Below are 19,238 nucleotides of genomic sequence, written 5' to 3' on the forward strand. Positions count from 1 at the left end.
TTATGCTTGTAGGTTGCCTTAAAGTATTAGGTCAGTGCTGAGAAGAACCTATCCAGTAATTGCTCTCTTCTACCTTTTAAAAGAGCATCTGCATTTTCCCCCATCTGTCTTTTGAGGGAGAAAGTGTATCTTTAGATCAGCAACTGATGCAGCTCTTCTGAGTGGCTATCACTGCTGCTTGTACAGATTCAAGAGTAGTTAAGTGTCACAGGAAGACTAGAAATATTCTCTGATCCCGGTATTCAGCGCAAGAGAGTTCCTGCAATTTCTGTAATAATTCTAAGTACTCTGTATAAGGAAGTAGCAGCCAGAAAAAAAAAAAAAAAAAAAAGGAAAAGAGAGAGAAAGAATAATCAGAAATGATTGCATTCTTTCATTAATTCATGGTGCATGTTTCTGCAACTCTGCCTATGTGTGAACTTGCACCAACTATTGAGTTGTTTGATGCTTAGCACAGCTGAATGCAGTTCTTTAATGCTAAGCATATTTGTAGTAGCCTGCTGTTGGTGTGACACATAATTACCACATAACAAATGGAGGGAATGGTGAAGTCACAGGCTCTGTATTATATGTAAGACTGTGTGTACATGTATATATAGACATATACACATATGTATGTATATGCATATACATACGTATAGAGAGGTACACACATATACGCGTATGTATGTATATGGGAAAAATACTTGTCCTATACCTCAAAAACACCTCCAATTAATCCATGTTATTATCCAGGAATAGTTTTTTAGTAATCAGAAAACTCCAAACAAAACAAAAAAATCCACTTTTCTCCATATGTGAAGTGACCTTTGCATAGTTTCCCAACATTTTGACCATGTCAATGGCCCTATTCATTCAGACTAGCTTTAAGTCAGCATGAGGAATAGCTTTTTATCCTCTCCTTGATGCTGAATACAACTGAATATAGAAAACATTATAGAATTATAGAAAACATAAAAAAATTGCATAGTATTTTCTTTCATAAGTGCCTTCCCAGACCCTGACCAATGGAATTACTGTCAATAAACTGAAATTCAGTCAGATCACTCAGCCCTGTTGTAATGAAACTTCTGATTGAAAGCTCTGTGAAACTTATGTGAGTTTATAGCTTCCATATACATGACGTCCTTGTTGTAGCACTGTGTTTTATTTTCATAATCCTTGTGTAGGTTAGTCTTTTAGGTTAGGAACTTAGAAGTGTAGCAGAAAAAGTACACTTTGGTATACTTTATGAATACTTTGAATATTATAAATACTTTGTGTATTGCCTGTATATAAGTAGATAGGAAAGTGTGATGGACTCAAAGTTAGTATGCTATAGGTATGCTGTAGGAATCCATTTCTTCTCAGAGAGTTAGTGAGTGTGTTTGTGTTTCTACCATGCTGTACAAAAGTTTCCATACTGTTTCATAGCAGCATACTGTCACTGTTCAGCCTAGTCAACTCTGAATTTCCAGATGTTGTCCACTAGGCAGCAGTCAGTAGAGATTAAAAGCACAGCAAAGACAACATGGAAAGTTCTAACAAAGTTACATTGTCTTTCAGTATAGCTTCTAACTTGGGTAGGAATCAAACCCAGTGTTTGATTATTAAACATCATAGCCTCCTGTTGTAATTTAGGTTGAGAATCTGTATTACAAAGTGAATGAAAGTATCATTCTTGCTGAATTTTGTAGTAAACACGAGATTCGCGAAGTCTTTATGTCCGTAAAACATTTAGTTAATCAAAGTCAAACATGGATAAAAACAATTTACTCTGATTTACAGACTCCCTTCATGTGGAAACAGCTGGTTAATGTTCTTCTTAAAAACACAGCTTGATTCTTTCGGTATTAACAAGCTATTATTGTGAGTTATATCCCTCTTTCAGTGCATAAATTCACTTAAAGTGAATGCAGAGAAGTTTATAAAATGCAAGCTTAATGTTGTTGTAACATATGTTGCAAGGTTTTTAACAGTGACAGTTTTGATGAAAGACATTTCTGCTTTGCTCTCATAAATAAAGCTTTCTTCTTGCTTGCCCTCCTTTTTAATGCCTAAGAATCTGTGTCGCCTCTGAATGCCCCAGTAAACTGTAACAGGATTATAGAAGAAGCATAATAGACCTGGTTTGTGTTTTCAGCCTTAATTTCATTTATTCTTAAGAGAAGTGAGACAAATGTGCCTCTAATTTTGAAATACTTCTGAGCTAGCAAATTGTCAAGAGTGGAAAAGAAATCCTACTTGTTGATCTTAGCTAGAACACATAGATTTACCAAAAAGCTCTTTGTATAGTCTGGCTATTTGTGCTGAACTTTCTTTGGCTCTTTATTTGTTGTCTACAGAAGCAGCTGGGTTTGGTTTGGTTTTATCCATCAAATTGGTTTGATTGTTTTTTGAGAAAATTCATGCAAACGCCATAATACCTCGAATAGTTGTTTCATGCTTTTTTTTTTCCTAAGAGATAAAACACATTTTCAGTTTTTCGTTCACACAAATCCTATTTATAGTTCTGATAGGTTAGAATTGTTAGACTTCTGTGTATGGTCCAATCTTGAGTTTTGCTTGCCTAGCAACATATAAAAATATAAACCAAAACCAGCATTCCATCTCCATCTGATGGCCTGAGAGCATCACAGCCCCAGGACGTAAAGAGATGGCTTAGATTGTGAACGCAAGAAACAGCACATGTCCTTAGAAGCTGTTTTCTCTGCATCTGTCTTATGTTTATTTTACTTTCCTGTGCATCTCATGAAAAGATGAGCTGTGAGCCAAGTAATGACTAACTAAAAGCATGTAGGGTATCTTCAAAGACTTGTCCCTTTCTGAAAATAATTTGTTTTTCTTTTCTTCTCCTATTTCAGTGCATCAGTAGCCAAGATGTGCTTAATAAGTTTACATGCAGTAAGCATTATGCCAAAGTTCTCTTTTCATTATTTGTTGCAGAGGTGGGGCCTTGTTTTGTGATTTAAGGTGGTATTTGTCATAATATATAGAGCCGGGGAAAGTAAAATAGAAATATTCTGTAACAAGTAATGTGAGAAAAATGTTCTTTAGACACAATTAATCAACAGTGACTTACAAGAAGGCAGTTTGATTTTTAAATTTAGCACTTAAACAACTGTTAATTTTCTCTTTTTCATGAGGACAGAAGTATTCTAGGGAAATGTCTTGCTTTCTTTTTATGCAGTTTTGTTACTTTAATACGTTTATTTATGTGTTATTTAATGCCATTTCTAGGTTGACCGCCAATCCCAGTTTATTCAGGGCTACAGAGTGATGTATCGCCAAACATCTGGCCTACCTTCTCCAGCTGTATGGCAGAATTTGGAGGTCAAAGTCCCAACTGAGCGCAGTGCTGTCCTCGTCAGCTTGAAAAAGGGGGTCACTTATGAAATTAAGGTTCGCCCTTATTTCAATGAATTCCAAGGAATGGACAGTGAATCAAAGTCTGCTCGCACCACAGAGGAAGGTTAGTAAAATGGTCAGAAAAGCAATTGGCTTCCATACCTAACACTGAACGTTTTTGGTTATTGTGTGTTATGTGTATGTTCAGCTCTATTTCTTCCACACATTTTCTGTTTGTTAGATACAGGTTTGGCATTAGGATTCAATATCATTATTATAATGTTCAATTATATATTATTAAATATAATTAAAATATCCAATATAATTATCAGAATTCAATATATTCAATATAATATTTGGGTTTGTACTATTAGTATTCCATGAGAAAGCACTGGACCAGTCCTATATTGTTCTGGTTGTTACGTCCTTCTGATCTACTGCTGGCATTGGGTCTTCCAAAAAGCGTGCACTGCAACCATTCTTTTATAGCCAGTATTGCTGCAATAAAAGGCTTTGGTCTGCACTTTGAAAACAAAAGTAATAAATGAAACCTTTTACAGATGAGTGTTTGATATTAAGAACATCTTTCTGAATGGGTAACAATGTAGAGGAGCAGTTTGTTTGGGAAATGGGGACTGGTGAAGGACAGATATTTGACTAGTCTGAAGGAGCTCCAGTCTCAAGGTCAGGCCACTCTGTAGTTTCTCAACAGAGCTCATGAAACTGCCCTATTTAGTTCTCCAGAGGATTTCCTTAAGTACCTTTCAAGCCTCTGTAAAACATTCAGGATGCAGACATAGTAAACAGTTTACACTACTGAAATGCACAAGCATTTATATCCATAGCATGTACCATGGTATATAATTTTCTAAAGCGTACACACTCCAGGCCTGCTTTTTTAGGTAAAGCAAAGGTAAAGGGAGTGAGGTAAGATACAAGTTTTGTTGGGTTTTTTTTTCTCTAAGAAATGTACAAGAAACCTATGTATAGGCCTATCTAATGTATCCTTTCCCTGGAAAATTTCATCTGTAAAAGCAGAAGAATGATCATAACAATGAGAGTTCTTCTTCTCTCTGTTTCATTGATTTCTTTCAAAGCAAGGGAAAGAAATACTGGTGAAGTATAAGAATGCTCCTATGGTTTTCAATGGGTTTGAATGCATACTTTCCTTCCTATTGAAGATGCATCTTAATCATTTACAGTGGTCTCCTGAAGTTCAGTTTAGTGCTGGTTGCCAAGTACTTCTTAATTCTAAAATGGATTTGCTTATTACTCACTTTTCTGTTTGATTTGTTATGATTCTTACTCAACAAGTAAGTAATCATGAAGATAATTTGGTTGCCATTCATACTTTCTCAATGAGAAAATTCAGTGTCCTGCAACATGTAGAACACCATGTAGCACGGCATTGTTCAAGTCTTATTTAGAATGTGGGACTTTATGTTTCCCATTAGTTTGTTCAGACTATCAGGCCTAAATCAGTTGGTAAAAAATATCTTTGCTGGGTTCTGAGCAAAGCTTTAAAAAATCCCAAGAAAATGGAAAGAAGCTTTCTACAGGTGCAGTTGCTTTTCTAGAGTTAAGATGTAGGATTTTGTCCCTTCACTGACAGATATTCTTCTTGTCCAATTTTAATTGATTGGGTTTTTTTATTTATTTAGTTTATCTAACTGTCTCTTGCTAAAGGTAAATTAAGAACTAGAAAAAGAGAGAAGATTTTGTACCTTCTATTTCTATAAAATACTCGAGGAATGACATTTTCTTTGATAAACCTCATCTCCCAGCAGAGCCTGTCATGTAATTTTCTACTTTAAAAGCCACTTTGTTCATGTGGAATAACTTTCCACATCGTAAAAATTTAAAGAACTTTTCTTGCCTACAGATATGTATAACTCTCAGCCTAGGATACGCTTTGTAGATTAATATAACCTTCAAGGAGTCTGTTTACAACTATCTCTCTCAAAAAAACATCAGCCTATAACATGTAATATTACCACCAGACAAATGTCAGCCCCTGCAAATAAATCTTCCTCTTGTTTAGGTGATAAAGTTAAGTGCTTCCATGAGAAAACTGAGATGTTCAGTAGATGCAGTTCTACATGTGTTTTCTTTAATTCCTCACAGTATATTTGCAATTATATCATTGTTCCTATATTAAAAAACTAACATAATCTGAATGCTTAATGACAGTGGTTTGCTTTGTGTCCAGTGAAGGAAGATGGCAATCTCTTGCTATCCACTTGCTATGGTGCCTGTGATTCCATTTGGAAAATGAGCTTTTTTAGGTTTGACATTTAAAATATGTCAACTATGCTATTTTTAGAAAATAATTTGGAGAATTGATACATGCATTGGAATTTTTTGTTGTGACATCAAAACAAATAGCCCTGGTAAAGCCAAAGTACCACCAAAAAAGTAGTGGCAGATTTCTGCTGGATTAAATTTTATGTGCTATGTTACTTCTGAGGTCTACCTCCAAAAATCAATTGTGCTGCAGTTAGACTTTTCCTCTAGATCAGACATTTGTCACAGTTCAGTATCCATCCATCTCCTGCCTCTTTGGCCTTGTGAAGGTAACAAATGGAATTCTGTTTGGCTGCCTCTGGAAAAGATGAGCAGCGATTTGGGTTCTTTCATATCTGTAAGAAGAAGCTGAGCACTGGAATAATTGACCTGTCAAGAAGCAGGCAAGGTGTTCTCCACAAGCCAGCAGCAAGGGAAATGAGAAAACGGTTTAAAAAATGTTATTTTTCAATGTGATCTATTTAATAACTGCAGCAGTGTCAGACGAGGGCCTTAATTTATATCATGGTGCCAGCTTACAGAGTGATATTATCAGAGAGAGAAAACAGAACTGTTGTGTGCACGTATGCGTGTACACATATGAAAATGAGCTAAGTAAAATATTTTATCATTTTCACCATTTCTTTCACACTTGCTGTAAGGATAGTTCATGTCTTTCTTTTTTTCTGTTTCTGCAATTACATCCACTGTTTTAAATCTCTTTTGTGGAGTAGTATTTGTTCTGTAGATTGTTTGTCACCACAAAAATGTGACAGTCAGTAATGGAAGCCTCCTTAGTTTTTATCAGCTGCTGACTGCAAATTCCTTCTTGCCTTAGTGCAGCTCTTAAAACGATACTTTCAGCTGCGTTCATCAGCTGCAATTTTAATTTTGCTTCAAACTTACCATCTATCATCCAAAAAAGCCCCGAACACACACTGGTAGAATATTAACTAGAATGTTCATGCAGTTTAAATGCAAAGACAAATGAACACAGTATGCTTTTCTTTAAATGTTACAGTATTAATTTTACATTTCCTTAGAATTTACTCTCCCCCTTCTCTTTCTTTCCACATATTCATATATAAGAAATTATATTTCTGAATGTGTTTGAGGATGAAAGTAAATGCATTTCAGCAAGTTGTTCCATAACACTTAGAACCAAAAATGAGTTACATAGTGCTAAGCGTTGTCATTTTAATGATTATTATTTTCACATAAGATGCTGTTCTAATTAATATTGCACCCATGCATTTATTCATGGTTTGGTTGCTATTAAATAACTTGAAGACTTTTAAAATGCAAATTTTTTTGCTGTGTGGCAAATTATTTCAGTAGCCATGAAATACACAATGCAACTATTAACTTCACCAATTTTATGCTTTGCACAATGGCAAGGAATAGACCAAGGCCACCCTTCTGTGCTTCACTTGAGCTAGCTAAGAGTCAAATTGTCCACAGTACAGCCCCATTTCTCCCCTTCAGTACAGTGTTTCTCTGTGTCATGCAAGGTCACAAGGACTCTACCAAGCACTATTTCCTTTGCAGCTGAATCAGCATCTGAAAATGTAGTTGACAAAACATGCAGCCTCACAGGACAGTAATGCATGTGTTATTTTTCCTCTAAAGTATTTTTTCTGTAATCTTGTCTGGTCTCTTGTCCCTGATATCATTGTTTTAAGCTGTGTAATTCCTGCAGCAGGCTACTCCAACTCTATCAGGGTAAGGATTTTAGCTCAGTTCCATGGGCCTCTGCCAGGTCAAATGCTGAGGAGCATCTGAAGTGGGAACATAGCCAGTCTCAAAGAGGCCACAGGGAACAATAAGGAAGTCTGAATTGACTCAGGAGACTGTAATAGTCCTGATATCTGTGGCTGTGTTTAGTTGTATTAACCTGCCAGGCTTTAACACAGATGCCTGTGGTTCTCTGCTTCTCTGAGAAGCGTGGTCCAAGGATGTTCATGCAGTTAGGAATATCTGTTAAAGATAAGACTAGAGTCCTGTTGCCATAGAACTTAGCAGTGAAGGAGTCCTCTCTGAATAGGAACACTCTAGACCTGAGGACTGGAGTCAGGGAGCTGTGACTCATAACGTGAGATGCCCAAAACCAGAGGGCTATCCAGATTTTAAATTGGAGGCAGGAGGAACAATAAATATTTTAGGTTTTGGTACAAGGTCTACTATAACTCTCCAAAATCAGCTTCCATATTTCATATTAAATGTTTTAAGGTCATATTAAAGGTGATGACAAATACATGGAAGAAAAGTTCCATAAGGAGTTATTAAACACAAAGACATCACCCTGGAACAGAAAGTATCTAAGCAACAGGCTTCTGTGAATTGGAAAATTGTCCTGGAGAGTTATCACTGTATGCTTGATTTATTAATTCACACTTTCCTAGACTCTTTCTATTAATTTTATTGAAGACTGGATAGATGGACTAGGGTAAATGGACTAAATGGATCCTAGGACTGGTTCAGTGCAGCTTTTATGGATATTTTTTTTTTCCTCAGAGACTATACATTATTAATACAATACACTCGACTTTGGTGACTTGGCTTGCCACTGTGCTGGTTTTAACACTTGCCTATAAGAAAGGGAGAGGAGAAACGGGGCTGCAAGAAGTTTTAGGTGACTGAGGAGCGCCATATGCCGCAGCCCTCTGCCGTGGCAGCTATAGCTATGGTGGGAGAGCCCCCACGTGGAGACGCAGCAGATGCTCACGGAGGGGACTTTTCTGTAGTGGAGCTGCTGTACCACTTCCCAGACAACATGTGATGAGCCAACAGAAGCACCCTGCTGCTGGTGTAGCTGTAAGAGGGGTTTGCCAGCAGAGCTCTGATCATTAACAGCTATAATTTTGTTTTTCCACACTTCTAGCCAATGTAGTAGGGCTGGCAAGCAATTGTCTTGTAGATGCGTCCTTGATACACAATGACCAGCCAAACAGCTGTAAATGGTTGAACTGAACAGGACTCTGAAGAGAAAACAATTTGCCTAGGGAAAAGAGGACATAAGTATATATCTGACCTAACTCAGCACCTTCCCTGTTCACTGGTATTTGATGTAAAGCCCTGAACGCTTTAACCCTTTTCCACCTAGGACTTGCAAGGTCTTATGTTTAAAACTGTTAAGATAATGTCTACCCGGAGAGCAAATAACGATCCTTAAATGCCTGCCACTCACATTGTTATTAGGCCATGTGGAAAAAGAAGAATTGAAACACTTTTCAGGCCAGGTGAAAAAGCCTCACATTATGACTTACTAAGTAAGTTAGCCTTACTAAGTTATGACTTAGTTGATATGCCTGTAGGTATCCATGTATATTACAGGAAACAAATGCAAGCGTGAGAATAATTCCAGTGCAAAACTAAGAAACTATAAATATAAATAAATGAGGAGTGATTTGTATTGATTCTCCATTGCCACAAATTCCACATTGTCATCTAGATATGCTTCTCTTCAGAAAGGCATTTTTCAGGATTGTCAGTGCCGAACAAAATGCGTACACCTTGGCCTGCAGGGAGTGTGAACTTCGTGTACTGTCTAGTTGCTCTTACACTGCTTCAACAAAATTTGTCCTCTAGCAAATGGATTAATGTCTTGCTTCTGTTTGTTCCCTCTCCTTGGTGTAGCTCCGAGTGCCCCTCCTCAGTCTGTTACTGTCCTGACAGTTGGAAACCACAACAGCACAAGCATCAGCATCTCCTGGGATCCTCCGCCTCCAGATCACCAAAATGGAGTCATCCAGGAGTATAAGGTAGAAATAATGTCTAATGGGAGAGTTATGTGTGGAGGAAACATCCTGCTTGAATTACAGAACAACAGCGCTGTTTATGGATTTAGATTCTGACAGCATTTGCAGCTGCCCATATAATTGTATGGAGACTGCTTGTTATAGCAAAAGCAAAAAAGAACTAGACCTGGAAGAGAGCTGTAATGGCCAGCTAGTTTACAGTACTTCTCTTTCTTGTTTTTCCCTGCTGTGGAAGAAGGAAGATTTTTGTTAAGGGCCTCTGCACTCTCAAGACAGGCGGTGAAGTCCCTGTCTCAAAGTGCCTTCAGTCTGACAGAAAAGTTGCCAGAAAAGATACCTCTTCTTTCCTCTGCAAAAATGCTCATCCTAACACTTCAAGGTCAAAGTCAAGGACTGTGGCTCTGGGAGAATACAGTTTCCTCCAAATACTCTCTTTGTCAAGATTCACAACTTAAAGTGCTAGGTTATTTGCTTTGAGGTCGAGCACCACTGCTATATCCAGAGTTTGTTATATGACAGTTGCCTGCGTTGGTTGTATTTTTTCCTTCTTTGCGGCTGTGGTGGCTCAAAGTATCCACTCCCTATATATCGTCTTAAATTTTGCTGTAGTCTGTAATTCCTCACTAGGCTCACTTTTGTACAGGTATATTTTCACAACATGGCAACAGTGCAGTGTGTTATTGGCTGGGGGGATGACTGTGGAGAATCAGACAAGGTTCAGCATTGTCACCGGCTTGTGACATGGAACACATCATTAAGTAGTTTTGGTGTGGCTAACTTGTAATGCCTAGTGTGAAGTCTTTAGTTGAGATAGAGCAGGCCAGCTTTCTTGACAGTCCCGTAAAGGGTGGAAGTGGTGGATACAGCTTATTTTACGCAAAAAGATGTAATTTTTTTCCACCGCTGTATCTTGGGGGTGCATAGCATCTAGAAGAGAGAAGGTGCTTGACTTTTAAATCAGCTAATGGTTCAGCCTTTTCCAGTCTATCGCTTGGTCAGAGGGATGCAGTAAATGCTCACAATCATAGAAACATAGACTGGTTTGGGTTGGAAAGGACCTTAAGATCTTCTAGTTCCAGCCCCTCTGGCATGGGCAGGGGTGCCTTATACTAGACCATGTCGTCCAAGACTATATTAATGTTTAGCATAGCACTTCTTTTGTTTTGCTTTTAGTCAATATCAAGATTTATTAATCCCATTTTTTTATTGATCTCATTTTCATATCAATTAATAGTTATCTTTTGCTTTAATTAATCTTGATACTGACTCCAGTATAAGTCAATATGAACCATCAAGGACTTATAGGCAAATAACTAAAGCCCATTTCCAAACCGCACATATGTAGATATGAACCAAAGTAGACTGATGGTTAATAAAAGCTGTGTTCCAGGTGAGTGCTCAGACCTCTAGGCTGTTTATAAAAACAGGTGGAGTCACTGCCTCTTACATCTCTTCTGTGTTTGACTGGGTGGCTGCCTGATTAGTGAGCTGGCTACAGAGAATGTAGTGCAAATAGTCTAATAGTTCCTTGAGTATAAAATGACTGCTGAGGTTTTACAGTGCATTTTCTAATGAATTGAATGCAGATCTGTTGATTCTACTGCAGGCATTAGAGTGCCTGTAAATTCATTTATGAATTAAATGCCCTTAATTAGGGGCATTTCATAACTATTGTAACCTAAAACCATGGCAGACAAGGAGTGAAAGAATAAACACAAGTTTCTCACCCTAAAGCCATCTGGCCTGAAAATAAGGTCTGCTGGAGCTTAGAAAAACAAGGATTTCTTTTCCCCTCCAAATCTTCCTTAGTGTTTCACAGAAAACAGATAAGGTGAGAAAACACTGAGCAGGGTCAAAAATGAGTGTAAAGAGAGCATTGCTGTTGCTTGAACACATCACTTGGTTGCTGATAGTGGTTCCACCAATAGTGCTTTCTTTTGCTATTATAGGTATGTAGCGTACATGTGGTATCTTTACACATTGATTTTCTTGAGTGGTAGTAAATGCTTTCTTTAATAATACAAAAACAGTATATGCAGATAACACTAACAGAAGAAGAATCCCTAAAAGGTCTTAGTTTTGAAACTTCTTGGGGAATGCCTATGGAAAAATGCAAGAGAAACATAACACTGAAATCATAGATCTTTCTCATCACAAAATGCGAGTTGAGATTACAGAGTGTTTTTTTCTGTTTAATTAGAGAGTATTTGAGTCAGGAACTGATACCTGGATTCTTGAACAGTGTAAGTAATCACAAAATCAGCAGTAAAAAGTGCGTTTGTACTTACTCCATTTCAGAAACTTCACATATCCTTGTTGTGCTGTGAAAGGAAGTAGAAAACTATTCTGCAAATAGTTTCTTCTTTAGTACTTTAGAAAGTGTTTCAACCTGTGCTTGTATTATTTGGTGTCCTTTTTTGCTATTCAGTGGGAAATTAAGAATGAAGAAAAAAAAGTGGGCTTTTTTTCTAGGAAAGGTTTGGTGGTAATCATATTACTGAACAAGAGTCCAATTATTGCGTAATGCCTCTTTTTCACTTGGATGATTCTGGTCTGTTCTAAGAAGCATAACCACAGAATTTGTACTCCACGGAGAGCAAAAGTCCAGATAGGTATTTGCAAGCAGTCCTTGCAGTTGGCTCAGTCCTATGCTAAGATGGTATAGCTTGCGGAGCTAAATCATCCCAATTCCAGCTACTCCTGGGTAGTAACATTATTAAGAAGTCCAGTATTGTCATGCAATACCTTGGTATGTCATATCTATATGCATTGTTTATATGTATGAAGAATTTCAAATTTTTTAACACATCAACTTTTGTCCCAGATCTGGTGCCTAGGTAATGAGACTCGATTTCATATCAACAAAACAGTAGATGCAGCCATTCGGTCTGTAATAATAGGTGGCCTATATCCAGGTATTCAGTACCGCGTGGAAGTTGCTGCAAGCACCAGTGCAGGTGTGGGAGTAAAAAGTGAGCCACAGCCCATAATAATTGGTAAGTGAATGTCTGTTTTGTTGTTTTGTTTTGCCCGTTTCAACTTTCAGAAATGCTTTCATAAATCACTTCTGGAAGCATAAAAATCCATGGAGCAACAGATGAGTTTTGAATAGAGCTACTTAGTTAGCTTTTAACGTCTCACTGCCTGCTGACGTCATGTCTTCTCTTTGTGCAGAGTTCTCACAGTCAATGGAGGGAAATGTGTTCCTGAAACATAGGAGAAAATGGAGATAATCTAGTGAAACGGATTTAATTTTTTTTTTTTTTTTTTTTTTTTTTTTTGCAAATTTACCACTTTATCAGCTTGATGGATTTATGGAACTGACATATCAAGCTCCCTTTTCCTCCTGCTCAGATGGCTGTAATATTGCCGTACTCGTACCATTGGTGCCTAAGGCACTGTTTACAGCTGGTTTTCTGAACATTTGAAGTCAGTGTTTCTCAGGTATCCCAAGCCCAAGCGGACGAGCTTGCTCTATCAAAGAATAAGTAACTTCTACTCCAAATAGAGAGAGCAAAGGTAGTGTTATCATCCGTGCCTTTGAAATGACTTTCTCAGTAGCAGTTTCCATGCTGAATTAATTTCCTGACCCGAGGGAAACACATATTCTGTTTCTTCTGAAATTCTTCTCAAGTATAAAATATAAAGGCAGGAACAATATAGGAAGGATAAGAACATAATAAAATATAACATGTTTAACAAAACCAAATAGAGCTGTGCAGGTAAGCACCTCATATGACTATTTTCTTGCATCTGTATGACCTAATTTTGTTATTACTTAAATGGGGTTTTGTTTGCTTCTTTTGTTTTTATTAAATATTTTCTTTCTAGAAAATTTTGTAAAGAGAAAGTCCAAAACATGAGCGTGTTACGTGTAGACCTTAAGAAAAGGCCATGACCTAAGCATTGCTTAAATGTTTAACGATATGCATGTTCCCGATGCATCTAGACAGTATGTGCGGTCTGTGAGCTTTGAATATATTGTCACTGAAGAAGGAATGAAGAGTGGATGTGAAGATAGCACTGGTTTTTGAAAATGGCAGCTGCGGAAAGGCCAAAGAAAAGAGGAGGGGAAAGTTTTGTAGAACTGAAGGCAAGGAATTGATTTTTGAAAATGAAAGAAACCTATCCTCTAATGGGCCTGAATTTTGGACCTCTGTGTAAAGAACTGATGTTGTACAACTGGTCTGTCATTGCATTCTCTTGAGAAGGACTTTTTTCCTTAGAGAGGTTATTGAGTGAGGCACTAAACACACAGGGCCTGTTCCAGCAAAACACTTAAGTGTGTTGCATTCTAAGCATGTGAGTAGCCTTGTGTCATGTAACGTGCTGTGAGTTAAACTTGCACTAAAGTGCTTCACTAGATGATTCCCAGAATTCTCAGCCCTGCATCTGGCTACAGCCCTTCATCCTGACTTTTTCCTTACAAAATGTGACTAGTATAATCAAGAGTTAAATGTGAAGATATCTGTGTTGCTGCAGGAAGGAGAAAAGGGATATTAGGATGCAAATAGAGTACAAAAGAAAGCAAAAAGTTCTTTAGTATTTAGAGACTTAATTTTGCATTGTCAAACTTACAGTTATATTTGTTTGTTCCTTAAATGATTGCAGAATTCCTGCTTCATCAAGCTTGTCTGGTGGCATCTGCATGTTTAAGAGTCTTGTGCATGAAATAAAGGAGCGTCTTCTCTGTTTGGGTTGTGTTGCTGTTCATATCTCTGTGTTCCCTCTTGGGAACCCAAAGCTGGGTGTGGTTATGGTTACTCTTATGCTCTGTTTCTCCCTTTTCTTTAGGTCCCATTTTTCTATTGTTTCTGAATTGCTGGCAATCATTTCTTGGACACTAAATTTGCTTGATAAAGATAATAGTGTTTAGGTGATACCATTTCTGGAAAATCTGAGTTGATACCAGTCAATGTTTGACTAAGAATCAAGAACATAAAATAAGAAATCTGTTTTTTAGGTAAATTAAAAAAAAAAAAAAAAAAAAAACATGGATTAAAAGAAAGCTAATGAATAAACCTCAAAACATCATAATGAATAGGACAACATTACTGAGTGATTGTATTATAATGTAGTCCTATATGGTCTGGTGCTTAGCTATACTATTTAACAGCTTGCATACAGAATGAACAACTGCAGAAATGCTGAATTATGGAGAGAGCAGGTCAGTGATGCAGAAGAGTTAAGCAGTGTTGCTAAACAGCATAACTTTCACTGTCATGAATTATGGAGCCCAGCGTATAAAAAGAAAGGTGCTATTCTTAAATATAGGATATGTTTTTCTAAGAAGAAGGGCTTTTTTTTCTGAAAATAACTCATTTCCATGGTGTATAATCTACTACTGACTTCCCAGACCAATTCTAGATGACAGACCCATGACAATCCAGAAAGTAAACCCAGGACAATATGAAGCAGTAGGAAGTATATTACTTCTTTAGTTAGAAATTGTATTACTGTTACAGGAATCCTATGCCCATACTTCAAGCAGGACGCTGAAAAGTTTTATTGAAGGCTCAAAGAGAATCAAGAATAATATTTCTGTGATCACTACTGGTATACTAAAAAATTTCACTCGGAAAATCAGAAGTAAAAATGGAGATAACAACAATGTTGGTGAATGGTATAGCTATTATTTCTCTTCATCAGTTGGCCTGTTCAGTTTTACATTCCATCATTGGCATAATAACATCAGGAACAGCTGCAAACTTTCACAGTAATAGGTGCAATTGAATCTGATGTGTCTAATTAATTTTTAGTCCAACAAATTAGTTTTGTTCTTCATTACTCTCCAATGGGAGGAAGACATTATATTTCATTATGTTTTTGTCTTCAGGAACAATGGAGCGTTACAGGTCGCACACTTCCCATGTCTGTGTTGTAATTAGTTGAACTGACAGCATTGTTACCAAAACACCTGCAGTATATAAAATAGTGCAGTGGTACCCTGGATGACATATTTATTACTTCTGCTTAAATATTATCTAAAGAAATACAAAATTAATGCTTTTGTTTCCCCAAACACCAACAATTGCATGAATTTTATCAACTGTCAATGGGTAACATTCATCTGTATCCATTTATTTTTCAGTCATCAAATTCACAGGGCATATGTTATTTTGACATTTAAAAGAATTATTAGTTTTGCAGTTGTAATTGCTAGGCACTGAAGGGCAAGAGCAAACAGCCAGATGGAAAACTTCAGAAGTTAACTCGGAGACAGATTGCACCTTCCTCTAGAAGAGAGGGAGAGCATAAAGTCCACTGAAAGCTCTCCCCAGGCTCTCTGCAGTTTGCTTTCACACCCTGCATTCTCTAGGACATTAGGGAAGAAAATGCAATCTTCAGTCTTTTTGAAGGCTTTAGCAGGAAGCAGTTGTTCTTTTCTTGAGTGCTGGAGCATCTGCTCCCAAAGCTGGTGCCCCTGAAGCGCTTCCCTGTCTTCTCTTGTCCAAGGCAGTATGGCTGCCTCTGAAGCAGTGCTGACATTACCTGTTTCCTCACTGTCCCACTGCTTTTACCTCTCCACCAAAGGGCACAGAAATTAACTGAAAGTTAATGGCAGTTACAGCAGCATCAACTCCCATGCTGGTTTCTACTAGAAAATCAATTGTGTGCCTGGAAGAGTGTGCTGTAGAGTGCCTCCTTCTATTATAGAATCATAGAATCATAGAATAGTTAGGGTTGGAAAGGACCTCAAGATCATCCAGTTCCAACCCCCCTGGCATGGGCAGGAGCACCTCACACTAAACCATGTCACCCAAGGCTCTGTCCAACCTGGCCTTGAATACTGCTAGGATGGAGCATTCACAACTTCCTTGGGCAGCACATTCCAGTGCTTCACCACCCTTACAGGAAAGAATTTCTTCCTTAGATCCAACCTAAACTTCCCCTGTTTAAGTTTTAACCCGTTACCCCTTGTCCTATCACTACAGTCCCTGACGAAGAGTCCCTCTCCAGCATCCTTGTAGGCCCCCTTCAGATACTGGAAGTCTATGAGGTCTCCACGCAGCCTTCTCTTCTCCAAGCTGAACAGCCCCAACTTTCTCAGCCTGTGTTTGTACAGGAAGTGCTCCAGTCCCCTGATCATCCTCATTACTCTCAGTACTTCCTCTTTCAGCGCTGGAGTGCACCTATGGATTACTTCCATGGGCAGAAAAAAAAAAAGGGAAAATCTGATAATGGAGCCATCACTGCCTCCCTTCTTTACTTTGCACAAGTCCTCACTGACTTTTGTTCTCACTTACTGCATCAGGACTGGAAGCCACCCGGCCTTTGGCAGCGACAAGTCATAATAGGAAAGTATGGGATAGGACAGATAAAGTTGCCAGGCCCTGGTGTTAGCAATGCTTGCCAGCATGGCCAGTATAGACATGATACCAGTACTGGTGTACTGCCTTTTTATACATCAGCAGGTGTTGTTCTGTCAGCATTCTTCTGTGGGAGGTATTTTGTTTGCAGAAAGCCTGTTTTGTTTCCTGCACAGAAGTACTGAAAGCCAGCCAAACTCTAGCACAGTTTCAACAGTCTGTTTGCAAAAGCAGACGGTCATCATCACTAAATATTGACATGGTGCTGAAACACAGAAAGCTTAATAAAATCACCGAGATCATTAACAGAGTGATAGCAATGTAATGCAGTGCATCACCTTTCTTCCTGAGTAACTCAGTCCAGCTCTTGAACACAACTTAGAGCCTGAAGCTGCGTCTTGGCTGGTGCAAAGCCAGTCCCTGTGCCAGGGATGCAGGCTAGGGCAAGGCAGGCACACTCAGCCCAACAGGCCCGCTGGGAGGGTTCCTCAATCACAGCTTGACTGCTGTAAACTCTGGGTCTCCTGCAAAGAGGTGTCTGTGGAAATAAATGGAAAGTGTCAGACTTCTCACATCTGCTTCAGCCAAAGACCTTGTTTATTTGCTTTAGGCTGAAGCCAGTGTGCTGACAGAGGAACTGTTCTGTTGAAAGAAGGAAGTGGTTAATTTAACCATTCCTGAATTATAGAAGAGGAATATGAACATTTTTACGGCAAGGTGTAATGCTACAATACTTTAATTTTGGGAATGACCATTTTGGTGTTGCATTGCCATACTCTACCATCTTTACTTTTGTGCTATAGACTCTCATAATTGAGAACCATAGTATTTTTGTCTCCGTAGAGTGGCTACTCTTGCAGTTCTTCAACATGCATATGGGCATCTGATAATACCGAAGCACATTTCAAGGACTTAGCTATCTACATGCTTTTGCTGGAAATGAGGGCTAATTCTTTCACCCATTTCAAAACTCCAGATGTGGGCAGCTTAGATCAAATGTACATATAATCATTAGTCTTATGTTTTGCAGAAAAATATTTTCCTCATTTCCTAATTTTAAACCTAACCATTTTTTGACAAGGGAAGGTTTGCAGTAGAAAAGCACAGGCTCTAAAGCTAGATGCTTTAGCATTTCTTGAATTTCCAGTCACATTTTTTAGCAGCATTTGTTTTAAAGCCAGACACCAAGTTTTTCCTTTTATGAAAGTTCCCTTTTAGATAAAAAGGGGAGAAAAAACAGTGGAAGTGTCTACTGAAATGTACAGTTTTATAATGTAATATACATAGTTTAAAATCCTATATAGTAATTTTTCATGCATGTCACTTTAATTGGTATTCCAAGTCATAGTTATTTCTTACAGGTTGATGTTTAGAATTTTTCATGCATAGTTAAGTGAAAAAAGTAGCATCTGGTGCTGTGATTGTTTAGAGCTTACAGTTAAGTACATGATTTTCTTCTCTGTGTCAATGCTGGTGCACTTAAGATTTGTACGGACTGTTTTCCACATAAAACAATTGCTGCAAAATGCATCTTTCCCCCAGTTGAAAATACATATATGTTGTTATTTCTTTTTAATTTGGGAACTTCAGCATGCTGCTAAACCAGATGAGTTAAGTAAGAAATTATGGCGTGCTGACAACAATGAGCGAAGGAACTGTCTTTTGATGTTGCAGCATATTTTGTATTTGGATTTCTCATTTTGAAATAGCTAGTCATTGATTGATTGCTTGATTTCTTGATTTGCTCCCCGTGATCCATTTTCTCATCCTTATATTCTGTCTATAATTAAGTAAAAACAAACCAACAAGCATGTACATTGTTTAAAAAATCCACTCCAGACTGTCAGATTATTTGGGAGAGTCCTATAGAACTATGTTTTCACTTGTATGCATGCAAAATCACTGTGGATTATGAGTTTACTTTCTAGAAACACTAGTTTTCCAGGTGCACATTGATACTCATTAAAAATCTCCTACTATGGATGATTCTTTTGAGATGCATTACTGTTGGGTTTTTCGGTTTCTTTGTTTTCATTTGCATTACTTGCTCCCTGTTTGTATAGCAGAATCCCTAATAACAGCATTCTGTTGAATTTCTTTTGTGCAGGAGGTCGTAATGAAGTTGTCATCACTGAAAATAACAACAGCATAACTGAACAAATCACTGATGTTGTCAAACAGCCTGCCTTTATAGCTGGCATCGGTGGTGCCTGTTGGGTAATTCTGATGGGTTTCAGCATCTGGCTGTACTGGCGCAGAAAGAAAAGGAAGGGGCTCAGCAATTATGCTGGTAAGAACGGTGACTATTTATTACCATCTCATCAGGTTCTATTAAACAGGTGCTGTTAAACCTACTTTAAAAAACATGTTGAACTTACTTAAAGGTGGCCTGGGTGAATTTTGTATGCTTGTTTTAAATGTATGCTGTGAAAATGCTGGTGTATGAGAAGCTTTAAATGCATTGCTCAGTACCACATTTCATCATTATCATAAGACAGTCTTTATTTTTACATCTCTAGCACATCTAGCATAAAAAAGTGCAGAGAGGATTAACTATTCC

The 19,238-nt window shown here is 37.9% G+C and overlaps 1 protein-coding gene across 1 annotated transcript in view; it reads left to right on the forward strand.

The window, feature by feature from the left end:
- Positions 1 to 19,238, forward strand: part of ROBO2 (roundabout guidance receptor 2) — a 1,075,181-nt gene that overhangs the window by 996,554 nt on the left and 59,389 nt on the right. Inside the window, exons 16-19 of the mRNA XM_065676374.1 lie at positions 3,220 to 3,451; positions 9,247 to 9,371; positions 12,193 to 12,364; positions 18,786 to 18,968. Coding sequence (XP_065532446.1) covers positions 3,220 to 3,451; positions 9,247 to 9,371; positions 12,193 to 12,364; positions 18,786 to 18,968 — 712 coding nt within the window. The remainder of the gene's footprint in view (positions 1 to 3,219; positions 3,452 to 9,246; positions 9,372 to 12,192; positions 12,365 to 18,785; positions 18,969 to 19,238) is intronic.

This window comes from Lathamus discolor, chromosome 4, assembly GCF_037157495.1.
Source record: "Lathamus discolor isolate bLatDis1 chromosome 4, bLatDis1.hap1, whole genome shotgun sequence".
Lineage (NCBI taxonomy): Eukaryota > Metazoa > Chordata > Aves > Psittaciformes > Psittacidae > Lathamus > Lathamus discolor.